This window comes from Trichosurus vulpecula, chromosome 5 (genome assembly GCF_011100635.1).
Source record: "Trichosurus vulpecula isolate mTriVul1 chromosome 5, mTriVul1.pri, whole genome shotgun sequence".
Classification (NCBI taxonomy): domain Eukaryota; kingdom Metazoa; phylum Chordata; class Mammalia; order Diprotodontia; family Phalangeridae; genus Trichosurus; species Trichosurus vulpecula.
In genome coordinates, this window is record NC_050577.1 from 294885869 (window position 1) to 294901741 (window position 15873).

The 15873-nt window shown below is 54.3% G+C and overlaps 1 protein-coding gene across 1 annotated transcript; it reads right to left on the reverse strand.

Moving 5' to 3' along the window:
• Positions 1-1841: 1841 nt before the first annotated feature.
• Positions 1842-12598, reverse strand: EIF3D (eukaryotic translation initiation factor 3 subunit D). The gene is made up of 15 exons (XM_036760906.1): positions 11936-12598; positions 10442-10574; positions 10087-10132; positions 9762-9898; positions 8570-8655; positions 8080-8152; positions 7795-7907; positions 7494-7626; positions 6955-7102; positions 6607-6737; positions 6311-6396; positions 6084-6213; positions 3061-3203; positions 2646-2926; positions 1842-1989 (listed from the first exon to the last, which is right to left on the reverse strand). The coding sequence occupies exons 2-15, from the start codon at positions 10562-10564 to the stop codon at positions 1976-1978; spliced, it is 1644 nt and encodes a 547-aa protein (XP_036616801.1). The 5' UTR covers positions 10565-10574; positions 11936-12598; the 3' UTR covers positions 1842-1975.
• Between the last annotated feature and the right edge of the window lie 3275 nt (positions 12599-15873).

The window sequence follows — 15873 nt, forward strand, 5'->3', positions numbered from 1 at the left end:
TTGCAGACCCTCGGAGGCTGGAGAAAAACCAGCCAAGATCAGAGCATTCTAGTCACAGACTCTTAGTTCTTAAGGGCAACACAAGGTGAATGGAGGGGAGGCCTGGTCACCCCCTTTCCCTCAATAGCAGTCAGTTCTGGGTGCCATGTGAAAGGACAAGGATGAGGATGCTCTGGGTAAAGATGACCAGTGTTGGAAGAAGTGTAGAGGTCCAGCCGTGCTTCAGAGCCCTGGGGGCCGGTGGAAGGAGAGCTGCCCCCAGCACTGGAAGAGGGATTGTCAGCTGTGGCACAGGGTGCGTGAGGGTGGAATTAGGAGAAAGCTGAAAAGGTGAAAGGAAGCCTTGGGCTGAGGGTCAGAAGAACACCTCCTAATGGCCCCAACCGCACTGGGCCCCGGCCTGTGACAGCTGCTTGGCTGGGCCCCTATTAGATTCCAATCCATAGTAATCAGTTTGATAGGATGCCATCAGAGCAGTGATTAGGAGTTCAGATCTAGGGCCCAGAGCTGTGAACTCCAGGGTCTAAGTGCACCTGCTTTATCATAGGAAGTTAACTAGACCAGACCTCCACCTTATCAGGGTGATCAAGCCCAGCCTGGAGGAGGTGACTCAATAACATGGAAAGCTCCCCCCGCCCAGCATCTTTGTTGCCCCTCTGTTCCTGTCATCCCTCTACTGCCCAGTGCTGGAGATGACTGTGAGCACTTGGCCAATGGGTGATGCCAGTGGCCAGCCCTTTCCACTGGCCCAGGCATGTGCTCATCAGGAGCTCCTGAAAGGTCAAGCTAGGTCTGTCCAGGTCTGCTCCTTAGCTTCTTTATCAAAACATGGAATTCTGTATTTTGTGTAGACCTTGCTGGTGGGTCAAGGGCAAGGTCTGCCCCACCTGTGCTGTCTGGGTATCAGGCACCATAAAACTAAGGCCCTGGAGGAAGAGAGCTTCTCAGATGGCAAGGAAGATCTGGAATCTGCTTCATTCGAGAGCCATGAACTCAGCAAACTGGACAATTTTAGACCCTACAGGTAGGCTTGTTTCCAGGCAATATGCAGTCTCCTCCTCCACTTCTGACCACAGAACAGACCCCCCACCCCAGGCCATATCATCTGCTGCGATGTCTGTCCTGAGTGCTTTAGCTGACAAGAACTCCAGGGCCAGGGGGGGAAGGGGGTGGTCGGGGAAGCTGCACCCCATCTGGAATTCCTCCTCTGAGAAATGCTTACACTCATGGTTAGTCAGGAGTTGAATACTTTATATGCCTAAAAGAACCAAATGAAGGTCACCCATTCCACAGAGAAGGAAACCGAGGCTTGGCCCAACAGACCCAATGAATGCTTCAAAGCCCCACAGTCATAGGGAGCAGCAGGAGTAGATTCACACTTAGGCCTCATTGTTCCGTGCCCAGTGAACATATTCACTCCCTTGCTCCACATTGGACCTGCCTACGGCCCATGATGGACAACTCCTCCCCGCCCCAGCTCAGGTGCACAGGGCATGTGTGGCTTTTTCCTCCCAACATGGCAGTGTCAGGGCTGGGTGGAGTCCCTGCCTCCCCTAGAGGCCTTGTGCGAGCAGGGAGGGATTGAGCACTAAAGGCTTCCCTCTGAGAACAGGCTGGGGAGCCTTCACGCATTGCTAGCCTGCGGGTGCTGAGAACCAGCCTGGCTTATATAGGGGTTAAGGTGGGGAGGGAGGGGCTGCAGGGCGATGAGTTCTCTTCATCTTTCCCTTATTTGCCTTTGAAGCCCCCCCCCCCTCCTCCCACCCCACCACTCCCTGCTGACTTCCAAAAACTGCCTTTGGGGCAGTCCAATGGTCAGTGACTATGCCAAGCACCCAGAGTAAACAGATTAACTAGGCTTCTTTTATTTCACCTATTAAACCTCACTGTGTGTAGACAAGGCCAATCCTCAAGGTGTCCTCCAGTCCCTTGCAGGCAAAGAGGAGGAAGATTTGCCGGGGGTGTGTGCATCCACTCATGCTTCTTCCTCTGAAAGAGAAAGACCAGGGCCGTAAATGCCCGGCAAAGGTCAGCCTTTTTCCCCACTTCCTGAAAATCCCAAGCAACGCCACTGGGTCCTCTCTCCCTGGGGCCAGCACATTTCCTTTTAGTCACCAGTTAGGAGGTCAGCCACTGACAGTTGACACCCGCTTTTGTTTCAAGAGGTACCAATCTTAGCCTCCCCACACTCAAGGTTTGCCTGCCCAGGCCCCCCCAGCTAGCCAAGGTCTGAAGTGGGATTGGAACCCAGGTCTTCCTCCCCACTGGCCCAGAGCTACCCCAACCATGCCAGGGACTGTCAGAAGACCTTGAGCACACGTCCTGTCTAGGCAGCTAGCCCGTGGCCACGCAGGCAGCAGTCTAAGGCCTGGGATCAGCCCCAGGGGCCTCTTAGCTCCACTATTCCTCTCAAGGGCCCAGAGTCGGAGACCCAGCTCTGCCACTAATTAGTCCCAAAGACACCCTCAGTGCACTGCACCCCCTCTTCCCCTGCCAAGAGGGTCTCTATGAGATGGGAGCTGTTATAAGCAAAGGTGTCCTTGCCCTAGATGGCCCCTCCCAACCTGTCTCACAATTCCTTGGTAGCAGAGGCAGCCCAACCCACAAGGTCTGGGGAAGCCTGATGAGGGACCAAGGCTACGCACCTTCCTCCTCCTCCTCCTCATCCTCATTGTCATCGTCCTCGTCAGAGCTGAAGGTGCCGTCGGGCAGGCTGTAGACGCGGATCACTTGCTTGTTGGGGTCCTTGAGGATGAGGTACTTGCCCTCTTCCAGCTTCATGCAGATGTCGATCACGCAGCGCAGGATGCCCCAGGCATTCTCCACACTCAGGTTGATCTGGCTGGCAAACTCATTGGGCTTGAACTGCTGGGTGCCCAGGATGACGTGACGAGCTGAGTCTTTGACGTGGTAGCGGGACACATACCTGCGGACAGATGGGGGTGTCACCATTAGGACAATGAGGAGCTCCGCGGTGGCCTTCGCTAAGGGAGCCCAAAAGGATGCCAGCCACAGGAACCAGCACCCTACGGTTCCAGTGTGGATGGGCATCAATCTCACCCAAGCTTGAGGTACTCAGATCCGGCCAGCAGTGCACAGCAGGTCCAGCGTGCCAGCTTGTAGCTGTTGTTCTTCAGCTCTGTGGCGATGACCGCCCCGCGCTGAGAGTCCAGCTTCTGACGCCAGTCCACGCCATTGCAGTGCTGCCGAAAGAAAGCAGAGCCACTGATGGGCAGTGTCCTGGGGCTCCCTCCCATCCACACCGTGCTCACTGCCCCAGAGAGAACGGGTGGGTGTGAGGAACCCACAAGGGCCCAGAGTCCCAGCAAGGAAAAGGGAAATCAGGCACACTGACACCAGCCCAGGCAATCACCCACCAATGACCAAGTACTTGCCATGTGTACAACCTGGGCAGGGCAGAAGGTAGGCTTCCTCCTGCCCACCGAGATGGATTACAAAAGCTACAGTGCATGTGCTGTGGGCATACACAGTACCACCTAAATGGGGGAGAAGCTAGGCAACAGGAGGAAATCCTCATGTGCAGGGCAATGGAAGGGGTACTCAGAGGATCAGTGCTGGTTAGCAGACTTTCCTCCAGAGGAGGCGATGAAACCCTGAAGGGGGAGCTTGGGGTTACTTTCTGGGAGGCCCAGAATGCCAAGATGAGAGGACTGGGTACAGTCCTGTGGGTGGCACAGGGCTGACCTAAGCTGATGGCTGGAGAGCTGGGCAGAGCCGTGAAGCCAAGGACCACAGAATCTGTTAGGACGACCACAATCCAGGCCTCTAGTGGCCTCTGGTCTCATTGACATAAAGCATAAGGTTAGTGTGCTCCATCCACAGCGATGGAGGGAGACAAGATAGAGCTGGAGGGACACAGCATGGGGCCAGTGGATGGTAGGAGGACTGAGGAAATGCTGAGGGAGGGGCACTGATAAGTGGGGGAAGGGCGAGATGGAATTAGGAAAGGTGACACTCCCCCTACCACCCATGGCAATAGAGCAGATGGGCGAGTGGAGGGAGCTATGAGGCAAACCACCTGGGCTGACCCCAAATAAGTCTGGGGCAGTGACCTCAATGAACAATATGGTGCTGGGATGATGGACAAGGTCCTCCACCTCTGCCAGACAAGGTCAGGGGCAGCTCCAAAGCAGCGAGACCACTGGGAGAGAAGGTCCTTCTGGAGAAGAAACTTCCTCCACTCCGCAAACTCCCAACTAAAGGCCTCAGTCTCTCCCTACCCACACCTCTGCTCCCTATACACGAGGGGAAGGGACGTTAGAAGCACTGACAGTTTTCACAGACTGTGACAGGCACTTTGCTAAGGGCTTAATAAATGTGACCTCATTTGATCACAGATGTGCCCAAATTCCCATCCACCAGGTGGGTAACTCTTGTCCTGCCCTTATTAGTTGCCCTCTGATCAGGTTGGCCCTGCTCCCTCCTCCCCAGCCTGGCTCCCAATCTCATCTTTCCACCCAAACCCAGTCCCATCTCAATCCTAACCCTAAATGCCTATTCAGCTTTGCCTGTTCAGCCGGATGTGGCCCCATCACCCCTCCACCTCTGGGGAGGAATCTTGGCCTTGCTCTCGTCTGACTGTGGAGGTGCTCAAGGCTGTCTTGGGCTTCCTCCTCTCTCTGTTCTCTTACCTGGGGAATTTCATCGGACCCCCCAGGTTTAATGATCATCTTTTCAGATTCTCAGATCTACTGATCCAGTCCCACAGGACCAGCTGTCTGGTGGACACTTCAAACTGGATGTCCTGTGGGCATCTGAATCCAACACCCCCAAAGCAGAACCCCTCATTTTTCCTCTCAAAACAGCCGGCAGCTGGCAGAGTTCAAATCAGGCCTCAGACTCCAGCTCTGTGACCCTGGGCAAGTCCTGTGACCTCCGTTTCCTCAACTATAAAATAGGGACAGCACACAGGGCCTGGCACATGGGAGGGGCCACATCAAGCTCAGCTCTTTCTCTCTTTACTGCTGAGGGCAGCTGTTCTTCCAGACCCCCCAAGAGGCTGCCTGGTGGTTCTTCTCATCTCCTCTTCCTGCGTATCCCATCAGCCACTAACTCCTGGGGTCTCTTTTCCTACACTTGTCTCATACAAATGCTCCTGGTTGAGCCCTCAATAACGCTCCCCTGGATTCTTCTGGCTCCATCCGCTCTTCCCAGCCTGGCTTGTCCCATCTCTGCAGGCCGGCCACAAGCCAGCCGTCACATGTCCTGATCTGCCTGCCCTGCCTCTCAGGAGGCCTTTCCACGTGTCCCTGGCCCTGGCCTCCCCAAGGTCACCTCCCCCCACTCTGGATTCAGCTTGTCTGCTCCAATCTATCTGTATGGTCTCGTGTGGTCTCTGTTAGAATGTGAGCTCCTCAAGGGCATGAGGCAGGATTGCCTTTTTAATATCCTCAGAGCTCAACATGGTCATCAGCCTTAGCAAGGGATGGACAGAGAACTGCCTGGGGGCACTGACAAGCGAGGGGGTTGCTATATTCTGTTTCTTATCCTGGTCTCCCTGGGGTGTTCTAGGCCAGTTCCAGAAGGTGTTTCAGGGAAGGAAACCAGTTTTTGCATCAGCTTTTGTTATGTCCCTCCAAGCAACAAGTGAGTGGGTGGCAGAGGAGCCCAGTGAGGTCTGGCGGTGGATAAATGCCCCCACCCACCCATCCTGTAACCTAGAACCAAGCGGAGAAGCCAAGGCGGCTGCTATGGATGGTGGCAGCCACTGCCTGGGTCCAAGACGGGGAGGAACAACCAAGGGATGGAAGGGGAGGCTGCCAGGCCACAGATGTAAGGCTTTCAGACCAAGCTACCATGGAAGAAAAATAAAGACTGAAGCTCAAAGACACCAGCGCTCTCCAGATGATGGTGAGAAGCCCGTGGGAGGTAAGAATAAAGCAGAGCGTGGGTGGCGGGGATTCAGAGTGGCCACTACTCGTCCCTAATGTTCCACAACATGGATATAAAGTGTGGGGCCGTGGAGAGAAAGGCCAAGGCTGGCAGAGAACTCCAGGTCACTCTGCAGGGACTGAAGAGGGAAAAGGGAGTTGTGGGTGGTGTGGGGCCGGGGGAGCACTCACCCTGGAATCCCACTCATTGAGGGTCTTGATGTTGATGAAGGACACCTCTCCATTGGCCCCCGTCATCACGCCGTCGTGCTCACAGCGGACGATGAGGTCGATGTCGTCACCGAGCTTCCACCTGCGGTACCTGGGAGGAGGAGCAAGAAAGAAGACTCAGCAGCCCAGCCTAGACAGAGCCTCCTGCCCAAGCCCCAGCGGATCCTGCCCGCCCTGGAACAACCTACCGGTACGCCACGGAGGCAATCTCATTCTTGTCCATGTCATCCTCTACAAAGGGATTTGGGTTGGGAAACTTGTATCTTTCCTTTCCCTGCACAGAATTCAGAAGAGGTGGTGAATGTGTCCTAAGAATGGTGGCAGAGAGGCGAGGAGAGAAAAGAGCTTGGCATGCCCCGCCCCACCCCGTGGCACGGAGGCTAGACCTGGCCTGGCACCTTCCAGTGAAGCCCAGGGCACCCACAGCAGTGCCTGGCCATCTTTATAAAGGGCTCAGCTGGGATGATTTTTCTGGCTTTCTCACCATCCTCAGGCACTGCTGGGAGAAGTTGTGGTTGATGTAGGTAGCCTCCATGGCAAGGTTACGTGGAGAGTTGAAGGAGTTGCCTTCATCCTGAGGGGGCTCATTGGCAGTTTCGCTCACAGTCAGGAGGTCTATAAGGAATCAGGAAGGCGAGAGGATCTGAATGGGCCCTTCTCCACAGGGCACCAGAACCAGAAGCCCCAGCCATGCAGGGCACTGCACAAGCCCTTTCCCACACCCTCCAAGGGTACAGAGGTCACTGCAGGTAACACAGGAGCAGGGTGACAGATGACAGGCCTGAACTAACCAAACGATCCTTCTGTACCAACGTCCACCAGGAAAACTCACCAAAGTCTGAGTTGTCCCTTTTGTCAAAAAAGAGCTTGGACCCGACCCTCTGGACGACAATATCCCAGGAATAGACCGAGCGCGTGCAGCTCATCAGTGTGGCCAGGATGGCGTCTGTGGCGAAGACATTGCCCTGAGTCTTTGCCAGCTGCCGAGAAAACAGAAATGAATCAACCACTCACCAGGGCAGGAGCTGTCTGAGCGCTCAGGTGGTGCCATCGCCCAGGGGGTCCGTTGAGATACAGAGGCTGATTCACAGCCACGCGGCTCCCCAGCTGGTGCTGTGGCCTGATCGCTCCGGGGAGCGCATCCGAGGAGCCATGACATGAGTGGTACACAAATCTGACCCGGCTGTAGCAGTGGAGCCTCTGCTTTAAACCTTGTCCCTCCTACATGCATAGGGTCAGAACTGGCTGGTGCCTGGACACCCTGCTCCAATACGGACTAAGCCCAGACCCGCGTGTCCTTCCTCTGCCCGGGGATCTCGAGACAGGACGGAAGGGGAGAAGAGGCCGAGGGGCAGGACCACAGGGAAGCACCTTTCGGATGACAGGGTCATCGGTTGTGGTGACAGTGTGGAAAATGCGCTTGATGCTCCGCAGGGGCTTCTCGTTCCTTGTGGTGATCCGGTCAAAGGCTTTGTCATAATATTCCAGGGCCCCACAGCACTCACTACAGGTGTGACAAAGCAGTTGGACATGGGCAGTAAACGGGCCGGGTCAGCCCCTCTTCTCCCCCACCGGTCAAAGAGCAGCCCACATGAGAGCTGCCCACTCAGGCCTGGGCCCTGGGGAGCACACCTACCACGGAGGGAGAAAAGCTAAGGAAGGGGCCACTCACATGTCCTGTGGCTCCGACACCTCCAAGTAACGCATCTTCATTAACTGAGGAAAATCCATTTCTTCCTTCACTTCCCAGTCACTCCTAACCTCGACAGAAGAGTCTCGGGGCTTCTGTGGAGGCAAGTCATGCAAAAGAAAAAGGAGTGTGCACACACCACGGGTGGATCACTGAAACTCGAGTCCCTGCTAGGCCAAGGCCTCTGTCCACGGGCAGTGAGAGGGGACCCTGCAGTGAGATGGGAAATGGGCGCCCACCCCAAGCTCGCTGAGGGATGGCTCCTACCTGGGACTTTTGGTCCCATTTCTGCCTTACTCCAAACTGCTTCTGGAACTTCTTTTGGAGGCGGATGCGGTCTCTGAAAAGCCAAGGAAAATGTGGCTTTAGTAGCAGGAGGAGGTGTCCCTGGGGCCAGCCTACACCTCATGATGAATGGATGACCACTCTCTCTGGAAAAGCTCTAAGAGCTCCGATGCTTCCCCTGCATCTCTGTCAATGGGACCATCATTAGAAAGCTGAGGGTAAAGCTGCCCTGGGGAGGAGGGAGGCGCAGCAGTGCCCAACCTCTTCTTCCTGGGGGCATCACACCCACGGTTTCTTCCCTGCCTCTTTAGTGTGACTAGAGGGGAGCAAACCCTGGGATGACCGCAGGGGCAATTGTGACACGGCCAGCCCAGAACATAAGGAAGGCCCGGCCCAGGGGAGCAGGCTCCCTCTGGCTTTTGCTCTGGTCACTGGACAGCACAGTCCACCACGGGGACAACAGGGCCCTCACCTCTCTTTCTGCTTGGCGCTCTTGGGCAAAGTCTGCAGGCTGAACTGCAACATGTTCCGACGGTCCTTGTCCCTCCGAAGATTCCTCTGAGCCCCAGGCAAGAGAGGATGGTCACATCAGACAGGGTCCAAAAGGGGACAATACCGTGAAGGCCCAGGGCTGCCACCTCCATGTACAAATGCCACAGCACTAACAGCAAGCCTGGCCCGGGGTGGGGGAGGGGCGGGCGGTGTGCAGTGGGGAGACATCGGGAGTTAGGAGTTGACATCCCCACCTCCCTCTGCACCCCGAGCCACTCTACTGGGCCTTATCTGAGTCTCTTCTTTGGCAACTTTAAAAAAGCTTACGCTGTGCGCTTGGACCATCTGGTCAATAAAAGCCACCAAGAGTAATTAACTGGGTGAACAGGGACAAATGCGGCATAGCCTCAAGAGCAGGCATGAGCAAAAGGAAGGCTGGGCAGAAAAGCGCTTGGGAGTTTTCAAGGCCTTCCCCATGTTATTTACCCTAATGCATGGCTATTCTTGGAGAATACAGGAACTGAAAGCTGTTCCAATGATTGAAGACTCAATGGCAGCTTCATCAACCCCCATACATAAGTCAAATTGTTTACAGAAAAGGGGCAAAGTACGGCTGAAAGTGTTAAAATGCTTTTATTTTAAAACCATTAAAATTATCTCCAGCTTTCTTAGGAGAAGCATGCTGAAAGTGGATGAGATTGCTGCAGCCCCTCCCCACCCACGGCAGGTCTAGGCAGCCCCACCCCTGGAACACCATTTTATGGGAATGTGGCTAAGCCATCTCACCAGGCTGTGCTATTTCTTATTATCTAACATGTTCGTTTGGCCCATCCGTGACAGGATGCTCTTGCTACCCACCATTCTGGGTTTGGACTGAACCTGTGACTTCAGGGGTGGAGGAGTTCCCAGGCGAAGACACTCCCTCCACCAGGGCAGGCTGGCACCTGTCTCACAACTCAGCTTGCCCAGAGTCACACAGGCCACTAAGCAAATCAAATGCTTATAGACTCCAGAATAGCTCTACCTGTAAAGAGCCCGAGAAAGCCCTGGCATGGTGAGCAACTGCCAACAGGCCACTTCAGTGGATGAATGGATCCCAAACCCCATAAGCAAGTATCTTCAGCAATGCCTGAACCCCAATGGCAGGACCCCCAAGATGGCCTGGTTCTCACCTGGGCAAACCTCATCCTATTCCTTTGGTAAGCTGTCTTCTGGGTCCGGGCTGTGTCCACTAGTTGGAAGCTGGTCTCATCCTCCTCGTGGAAATAAGCATACTGACTTCCACCACCAAACTGGGAGGAATACTTATCTGATGAGACAACAAACCAAACATTGACTCAGAGCTGCCAGAGATCTTGGGGGCCCCTAGTCTAACGCCTTCTGATGAAGAGACAAGTCCAGGTAGGGGAGCATGAGGGGTCACACAATGGAACAAATCCTTTTCAAATGACATTTTCCCCAGTCTCCACTTCAGAAAGTCAGTTCAGCAACACTTACTCGTGTACCTCTTATCCTGGTAGGTGGCCCCTGTCCAGTCTGCAACCTAACCAGGATGACAAGGAGAGAGAAAGAGAGAGAGAGAATGCACAGGTCAGTGGGCCAAGTGACTGATGCCTCAGAAATCCCCAGTCAGTGACAGATGGAGCAGTCTGGCTAACAAAAGACTGGCCCAGAGCCTTGGGAAACTTCTCGTCTGTCAGAGCAACTTTCAGAAGGTCACGGCCTGTCTCAGCAGGCACCGTCACAAGGAATACGAGGAAGTTGGGCTTTTGAGAGAATGAAAACTCCAGCACACGCCTGGCTAGCCCCAGCATGGCTTCACAGATCACAATCCCTGCTACCTGGCAATTACCTTTCCCAGCCGATCTCCTTTACTGAAGGGCTGATAGGGCATGTCCCGAAATTGTTCAGGGACTGCACAGGGACCCCAACCTGAGGGGTTGTCCTGGATCACTGGAGTCATGAATTTCGCCATCTTCTAAAACCTTGAAAAGACAAGCAGAGCCTTATTGCAGAACATGGAGATAGTCAAAGGGAAAAGAGCTTCCCCCACCCCAAGCCTGGCTGAACAAACCCAGCCACCCATGCATTCATCACCTACTCCTACAGGGAATCACCTCCCTTGTATTTTCTGATTTCTGCAACCATGAAGCAGGCAGCACAAGGATTATTATCATCCAATTTTACAGCCAATGAAGCCAAGCTTAGAGAAATGACTTCTAAGGTGCAAACCACGGTATGAGCACATACTTTCCTGACATTTGTTGTTGTTCTGTCGTGTCTGACTCTGTGACCTGTCAGAGATACTGGAGTGGTTTGCCATGTCCTTCTACAGCTCATTTTACAGATGATGAAACTGAGGCAAACAGGGTGAAATGACTTGCCCAGCCAGGGTCACACAGCTAGTAAGTGTCTGAGGTCAAATCTGAACTCAAGTCTTCCTGATTCTAGTTTTAACTTTGCTTACAAATGACAAGGTATCTTGGAGGTGCATTTTCATGTGGGCAGGCAGTCTGAAACTGGAGGGTCTTAGCATGTTCAGAGTCCGCATGCAAACCTAGATTCGGACGTTTCCCAGCTAAAGTTGCATTGCTGATACATTGTAACACTGTTGTAATCACGCGCCACAACGTGACAAGCGCAATTGTAAAACTGTACAACCCTTCGACCCTGACCCTCGCCCTTTGTTTTCACCCTGCGTGACGGACCCCAAAGAGGAGGAAGGCCCCCCCCCCAACACGAGTGGGTCCCACGCCACTGTCCTGGTGCAGGAGCCAGCTCTCTCTGCAGCTACTGCGGGGGTCCAGAGTAAAGGGCTGCACCAAGCCCCAACCCGTCCTCAAAATCGGGGGCGCCCACCGCCTCAATTTCCCTGGAAACCCGGTAGTGGCTTCGCTATTTACACGGAACTTTCCCTCGGGCGGGGGAAGGGGCGTTTAGTTCTCAGGACTCCCGCAGGGTGGATCCGGGTACAAGGAGGGAAGCCCGAGCGGGGGAGGGGCGCGTCACTGCCCGCCTGTGTAGCCTCAGTCTCTCCCGCTGAAGAGTGGGGCTGGGGGGCACCGCGCCCCCGGATTTAACACACTGGCAGCCTGGGATCTCAAAGCACTGCAAGATTAACTCCCGCGGTTTGGGCCGGGCCCGGAGACAGCTCCCAGGGTAAGCAGACCAAGACCTTTCCGGCCCCACCATACAGACGGGGAAACTGAGGCCAGCAGACAGAAGACCCGGCAGACCGGGGCGAGGCCCGGCTGGGGCCGCGGGCTCCGGAGAGCACGGGCGTCGGGCTCCGCACGCGCCGCGGGGCTCTCCCGGGCCCCCCGCCCTCGAGGCCGGCGCCGCTCACCTGATCAGGTCGTGGCCGGTCCTGATGGAGACGGATCGTTCCAGGTGCAGTGCCGGGGCCGCCAGCCACTCTACGGTGGCTGACCGGGAAGGAACGTGGGGTGCGCGCGCAGCTCCTGGCGCCGTAAAGCGCCGCAGCGCGGCCTGCCCTGTCGTAAAACAGCGGGGAAACTCGCTGTCTCACTTCCTCCGGGTGGGGGAGGTGGAGGGCGGGGCGAAGCCGCAGAGTCGTAAAGGGAAGCGAAGCCCGGAAAAACGTCTCAGCCTTAGAGGTAGAAAAAAGGATCGGACCGAGGCGGGCCCACGCTACGTAACTCCACATCCGGCGAGGGGGCGGGATCACGTTTACGCTTGGAACGTGGCGTGGAGGTGGTGAGGATTACAACCCTCCCTCCCAGTATCCCATAATGCCTCGCGGAAAATTACGGCTCGTCTGCCCCTCTGTATCCCATAGTGCCTCGCGCGGTGCGCGGTTCCTTTCTCATGCCCCTCTGTATCCCGCAATGTCCCGCGGCTGCCTCAGTTCCCTGACCCCGGGCGTTATCAAGGCCGGCTTGGGGCGGGCGGGGGCTGTAGGGGCTGCGCTTCTCGCTGCCCCTGGTCAGCTGTTGACCCCCGGTACACCCCTTCTCGGTCCCTCTGCTACTGTTGTGGATGTTATGATAATTATAACCGCACTTAGCGTTAATATGACACTTGGAGGTTTGCGAAGCACGTGACAAGTGTATGACGTCACATCAACCGACCTGGTCGGGAAATCCTGGGTTCAAATCCCAGAACGGGCACGTTACTGTCTGTGGATCCCAGAGCAGGTCACTTAACTTCAGCCTGCCTCAGTGTCCTCCTCCGTAAAATGGGGATGAAATGAATCTCTTTAGGGAATGACAGGGATAAATAAACTAGCGCCTGTTCCTGTAGTATTGGAGGAGGAGTGGGAGTCCACGGGGGAGGGTTGGATGCCCTGGGTTCAAATCCTATGCCTGATCCTTCCTAGCTGTGTGACCCTGGACGAGTCACACAGCCTTTCTTAGCTAGTGTCCCTTCCAGCTCTAAAGCTATTCCTATAAGATAGAACCACAAAGATCCTACTAGAGATCATGTACTTCAACTAGTTGTCCAGTATTTTTTTTTCAGTAGTATCCAACTCTATGTGACCCCATTTGGGGTTTTCTCACAGAGATACTGGAGTGGTTTGTCATTTCCTTCTCCAACTCATTTTACAGATGAGGAAACTGAGCCAAACAGGGTGAAGTGACTTGCCCAGGGTCACACAGCTAGCAAGTGTCTGAGGCTGGATTTGAACTCACGAAGATGAGCCTTCCTGAGTCCAAGCCCGGAGCTCTAGGTGCTGTGGTGCCCCCTGGCTGTCCTTTAAGTAGGCCATGGCTCTGTAGCTGGAATTTGTGGCAGGCTTGGGGCTGGGGGCTCAATTTTGATCTAGGAAAAGACTGGAGTTTGTTGACCGCTGATGGCTGATTTTGGGGGGTTGGGAGTGGGGTGGAACTTTCTCAGAATCACCGAATGTCAGAGTTAGATGAGTTGCCCGGTCCTTGTAATAGACTGAGGGGGAGTCTACTTTGGGGGTCATTCCATTTGTTAGGAAGTTGATGAGATCAGCCTCTTTGCAATGTCCCCCACTGATGCCCACCCTGCCCTCTGGGGCCAAGCAGAGCATTTCTGACCCCTTCTGCAGGACGGCCTTTTGGATGCTTGACCATACTGTCGGGCATCCCCTTCCTTCCTTCTCATTTCCTTTCGCCTCTCCTCATAGGGTGGGATTTCAAGGCTCTTCTTCTCTGTTCCCCCTCCTGTGGACATGCTCCATACCAATGTCCTTCCTAGAACTGAGCAGATGACTAGGATTGAGCATCACAGTGCAGATATGGTCTGCCCAGGGCAGAGGACAGCAGGTCTGGGATGCTGCTCAACTTAGATCAGCTTTCATGTGACACAGACGTGGACAGGTGTGGACTGGGCCAAGCTTGTTAGAGGAGAAGGATGTCGAGCTGCATCTCAGGGGAGGGCCAATGGTACCTGTGCCTCAGGAAGGCCAGAGGCCTGAAGACAGACACAGAGGTGTGCCAGGGGCAAGCCTAGCACTCAGAGAGACAGACAGGGTTGGCAGGGGTTAAAGAGAAGGCGCTGGGAGGCTTCTGTCAACGCTGACAGCTTGAAACTTTGGTCTTCTTTTGCCTTATTTTAGCCTCTTCCGAAATTCCCCAGTACAGCCTTTAAGCCTGAGAGAGTCTGGACAGAATCAAGACAAGGATTTGCTGACCAAGTGCCCAGTGATCTAAGGAGAAAGGAGAGGAGGCGGAGGGCTAGTGGTGAAGCTTTTTCTGACCTGGGGGAGGGGCAAGGGGCATTTCTGAGCAGGCCAATTCTCTGGCCACACACACACCCTCTCCCCTCTGCCCCTCCTCTCTCCTGCTAATCAGGGCTGGACTCCTTAATGCCAGTCCTTCAACCCAAATGGGTGGAGATTTCAGGCACCTTAGCAAGGCCAATGGAGTGTGTGTGTGTGTGTGTGTGTGTGTGTGTGTGTGTGTGTATGTGTATGTGTATGTGTGTAAGGGAGGGGGATTGTTTTCAGAGCTTACCTCTGCTGTGCTGTTTAAAGAGATCCCTGACATTATCTATCTTACCCAGACCTGAGACTTTACAATGTGTGGGGAACTTTGGAACATATGATATGATTTAGCATCTTTATAGAGTCATGACTACCTTGTGAGGTGAAGAGCAGACAAGAGATTTTTGTGTCCATTTTAAAGCTGAAGAAACTGAGGCTCAGAGGCCATAGTTCAGAGGCTGCTCATTTGGTCTCTTCCCTTCATGTTACAGATGAGGAAACTGAGGCCCAGAGAGGCAATGGTTTGTGCAAGTCCATACCGGCAGAATACAGTGAGTCTGGATTCAAACCTAATGCCCAGCACAGTGCTTGGCACATAGTATATTGCTTGAGTGATTGATGGAAGGAGACCTGGCCCCTCTGACTGCAGACCCTGGGCTCCTGGCACTGAACCACACTGCCCCCCTTTCGGGGTGCTCAGAGAGCCCAGGTGGATGCTCAGATGTTGTAGGGAAATATGGAGAGGGAACATGGAAAGGAGGGCATTGCATCATCCTGCTGCGGTTGGGGGATGGGGAGGGGGCCAAACAGGGAGAGGAAGGGAAGCCTTTGACTCACCGCTCTCCCCCTGCCTCCCAGGCTGTTGTCGCCCCAGCAGGTTCTAAAATAGAAAACCTGGGAGGATTCGGGCCTTTAAGAGTCTCGGGATGAAAGGCATGCCATCCATTCAGAGTCTCCGGTATTCATAATCATTTTTTATTTCAATTGAATGTAGACTCAGTCATCACAGGACCGGTTCTCAGAATAGAGAGGTAGGGACCTGTTGAATCAGCCAGCCCACTTCCTGCCACCCTCAGGCATCTCTCCAAGTGCTGAGGCATCATCTACTTTCTGCTGGAGCCCGAGATAAATTGAGATTCATGGCCCTGGCTATAAGAGGCAAAACAGTTTTCCATTTTCCATCTTTTCCTGCTGCCCTTAGCACCAAATCACTTTGCTGGTTTGGAACAAGCTTGTTGTTTTCTCTCAGGCGAACCCTCTCTAAACACTGTCCTTGGAGGGCTGGTTGGATTCCTTGTCAGAGGACCTGGGGTCAGTCACATTCTATCTGGGTGACCTTACCTTTCCTGTCTGTAAACTGTGGAAGTGGAGTTAGTAGATGATCTCTGAGGTCCCTTGAAGCTGGAAGATTCTGGGACAGAAGCTTCTAGATAAGTAAGGATCATTTCATTCCTCGGGCCTGTATCCCCAGAGCCTAGCCCAGCACCCTGCACACAGTAGGGACTTAATAAATGCTCGTTTCTTTATTTGATTTCTTTATTCAAAGTTTGTTGTACTTTTAGTGACCTCCCCATAGACATCATTGTAGG

What these genes read in the sequence shown, in the direction of transcription:
- EIF3D (XM_036760906.1), bottom strand. Translation starts at nt 10,564, where the DNA reads ATGGCGAAATTCATGACTCCAGTGATCCAGGACAACCCCTCAGGTTGG. An exon ending in AATGGGACCAAAAGTCCCAG is followed by an intron (nt 7,908 to 8,079) that starts GTAGGAGCCATC and finishes TTGCCTCCACAG; the next exon opens with AAGCCCCGAGACTCTTCTGT. An exon ending in GTGTCGGAGCCACAGGACAT is followed by an intron (nt 7,627 to 7,794) that starts GTGAGTGGCCCC and finishes TCACACCTGTAG; the next exon opens with TGAGTGCTGTGGGGCCCTGG.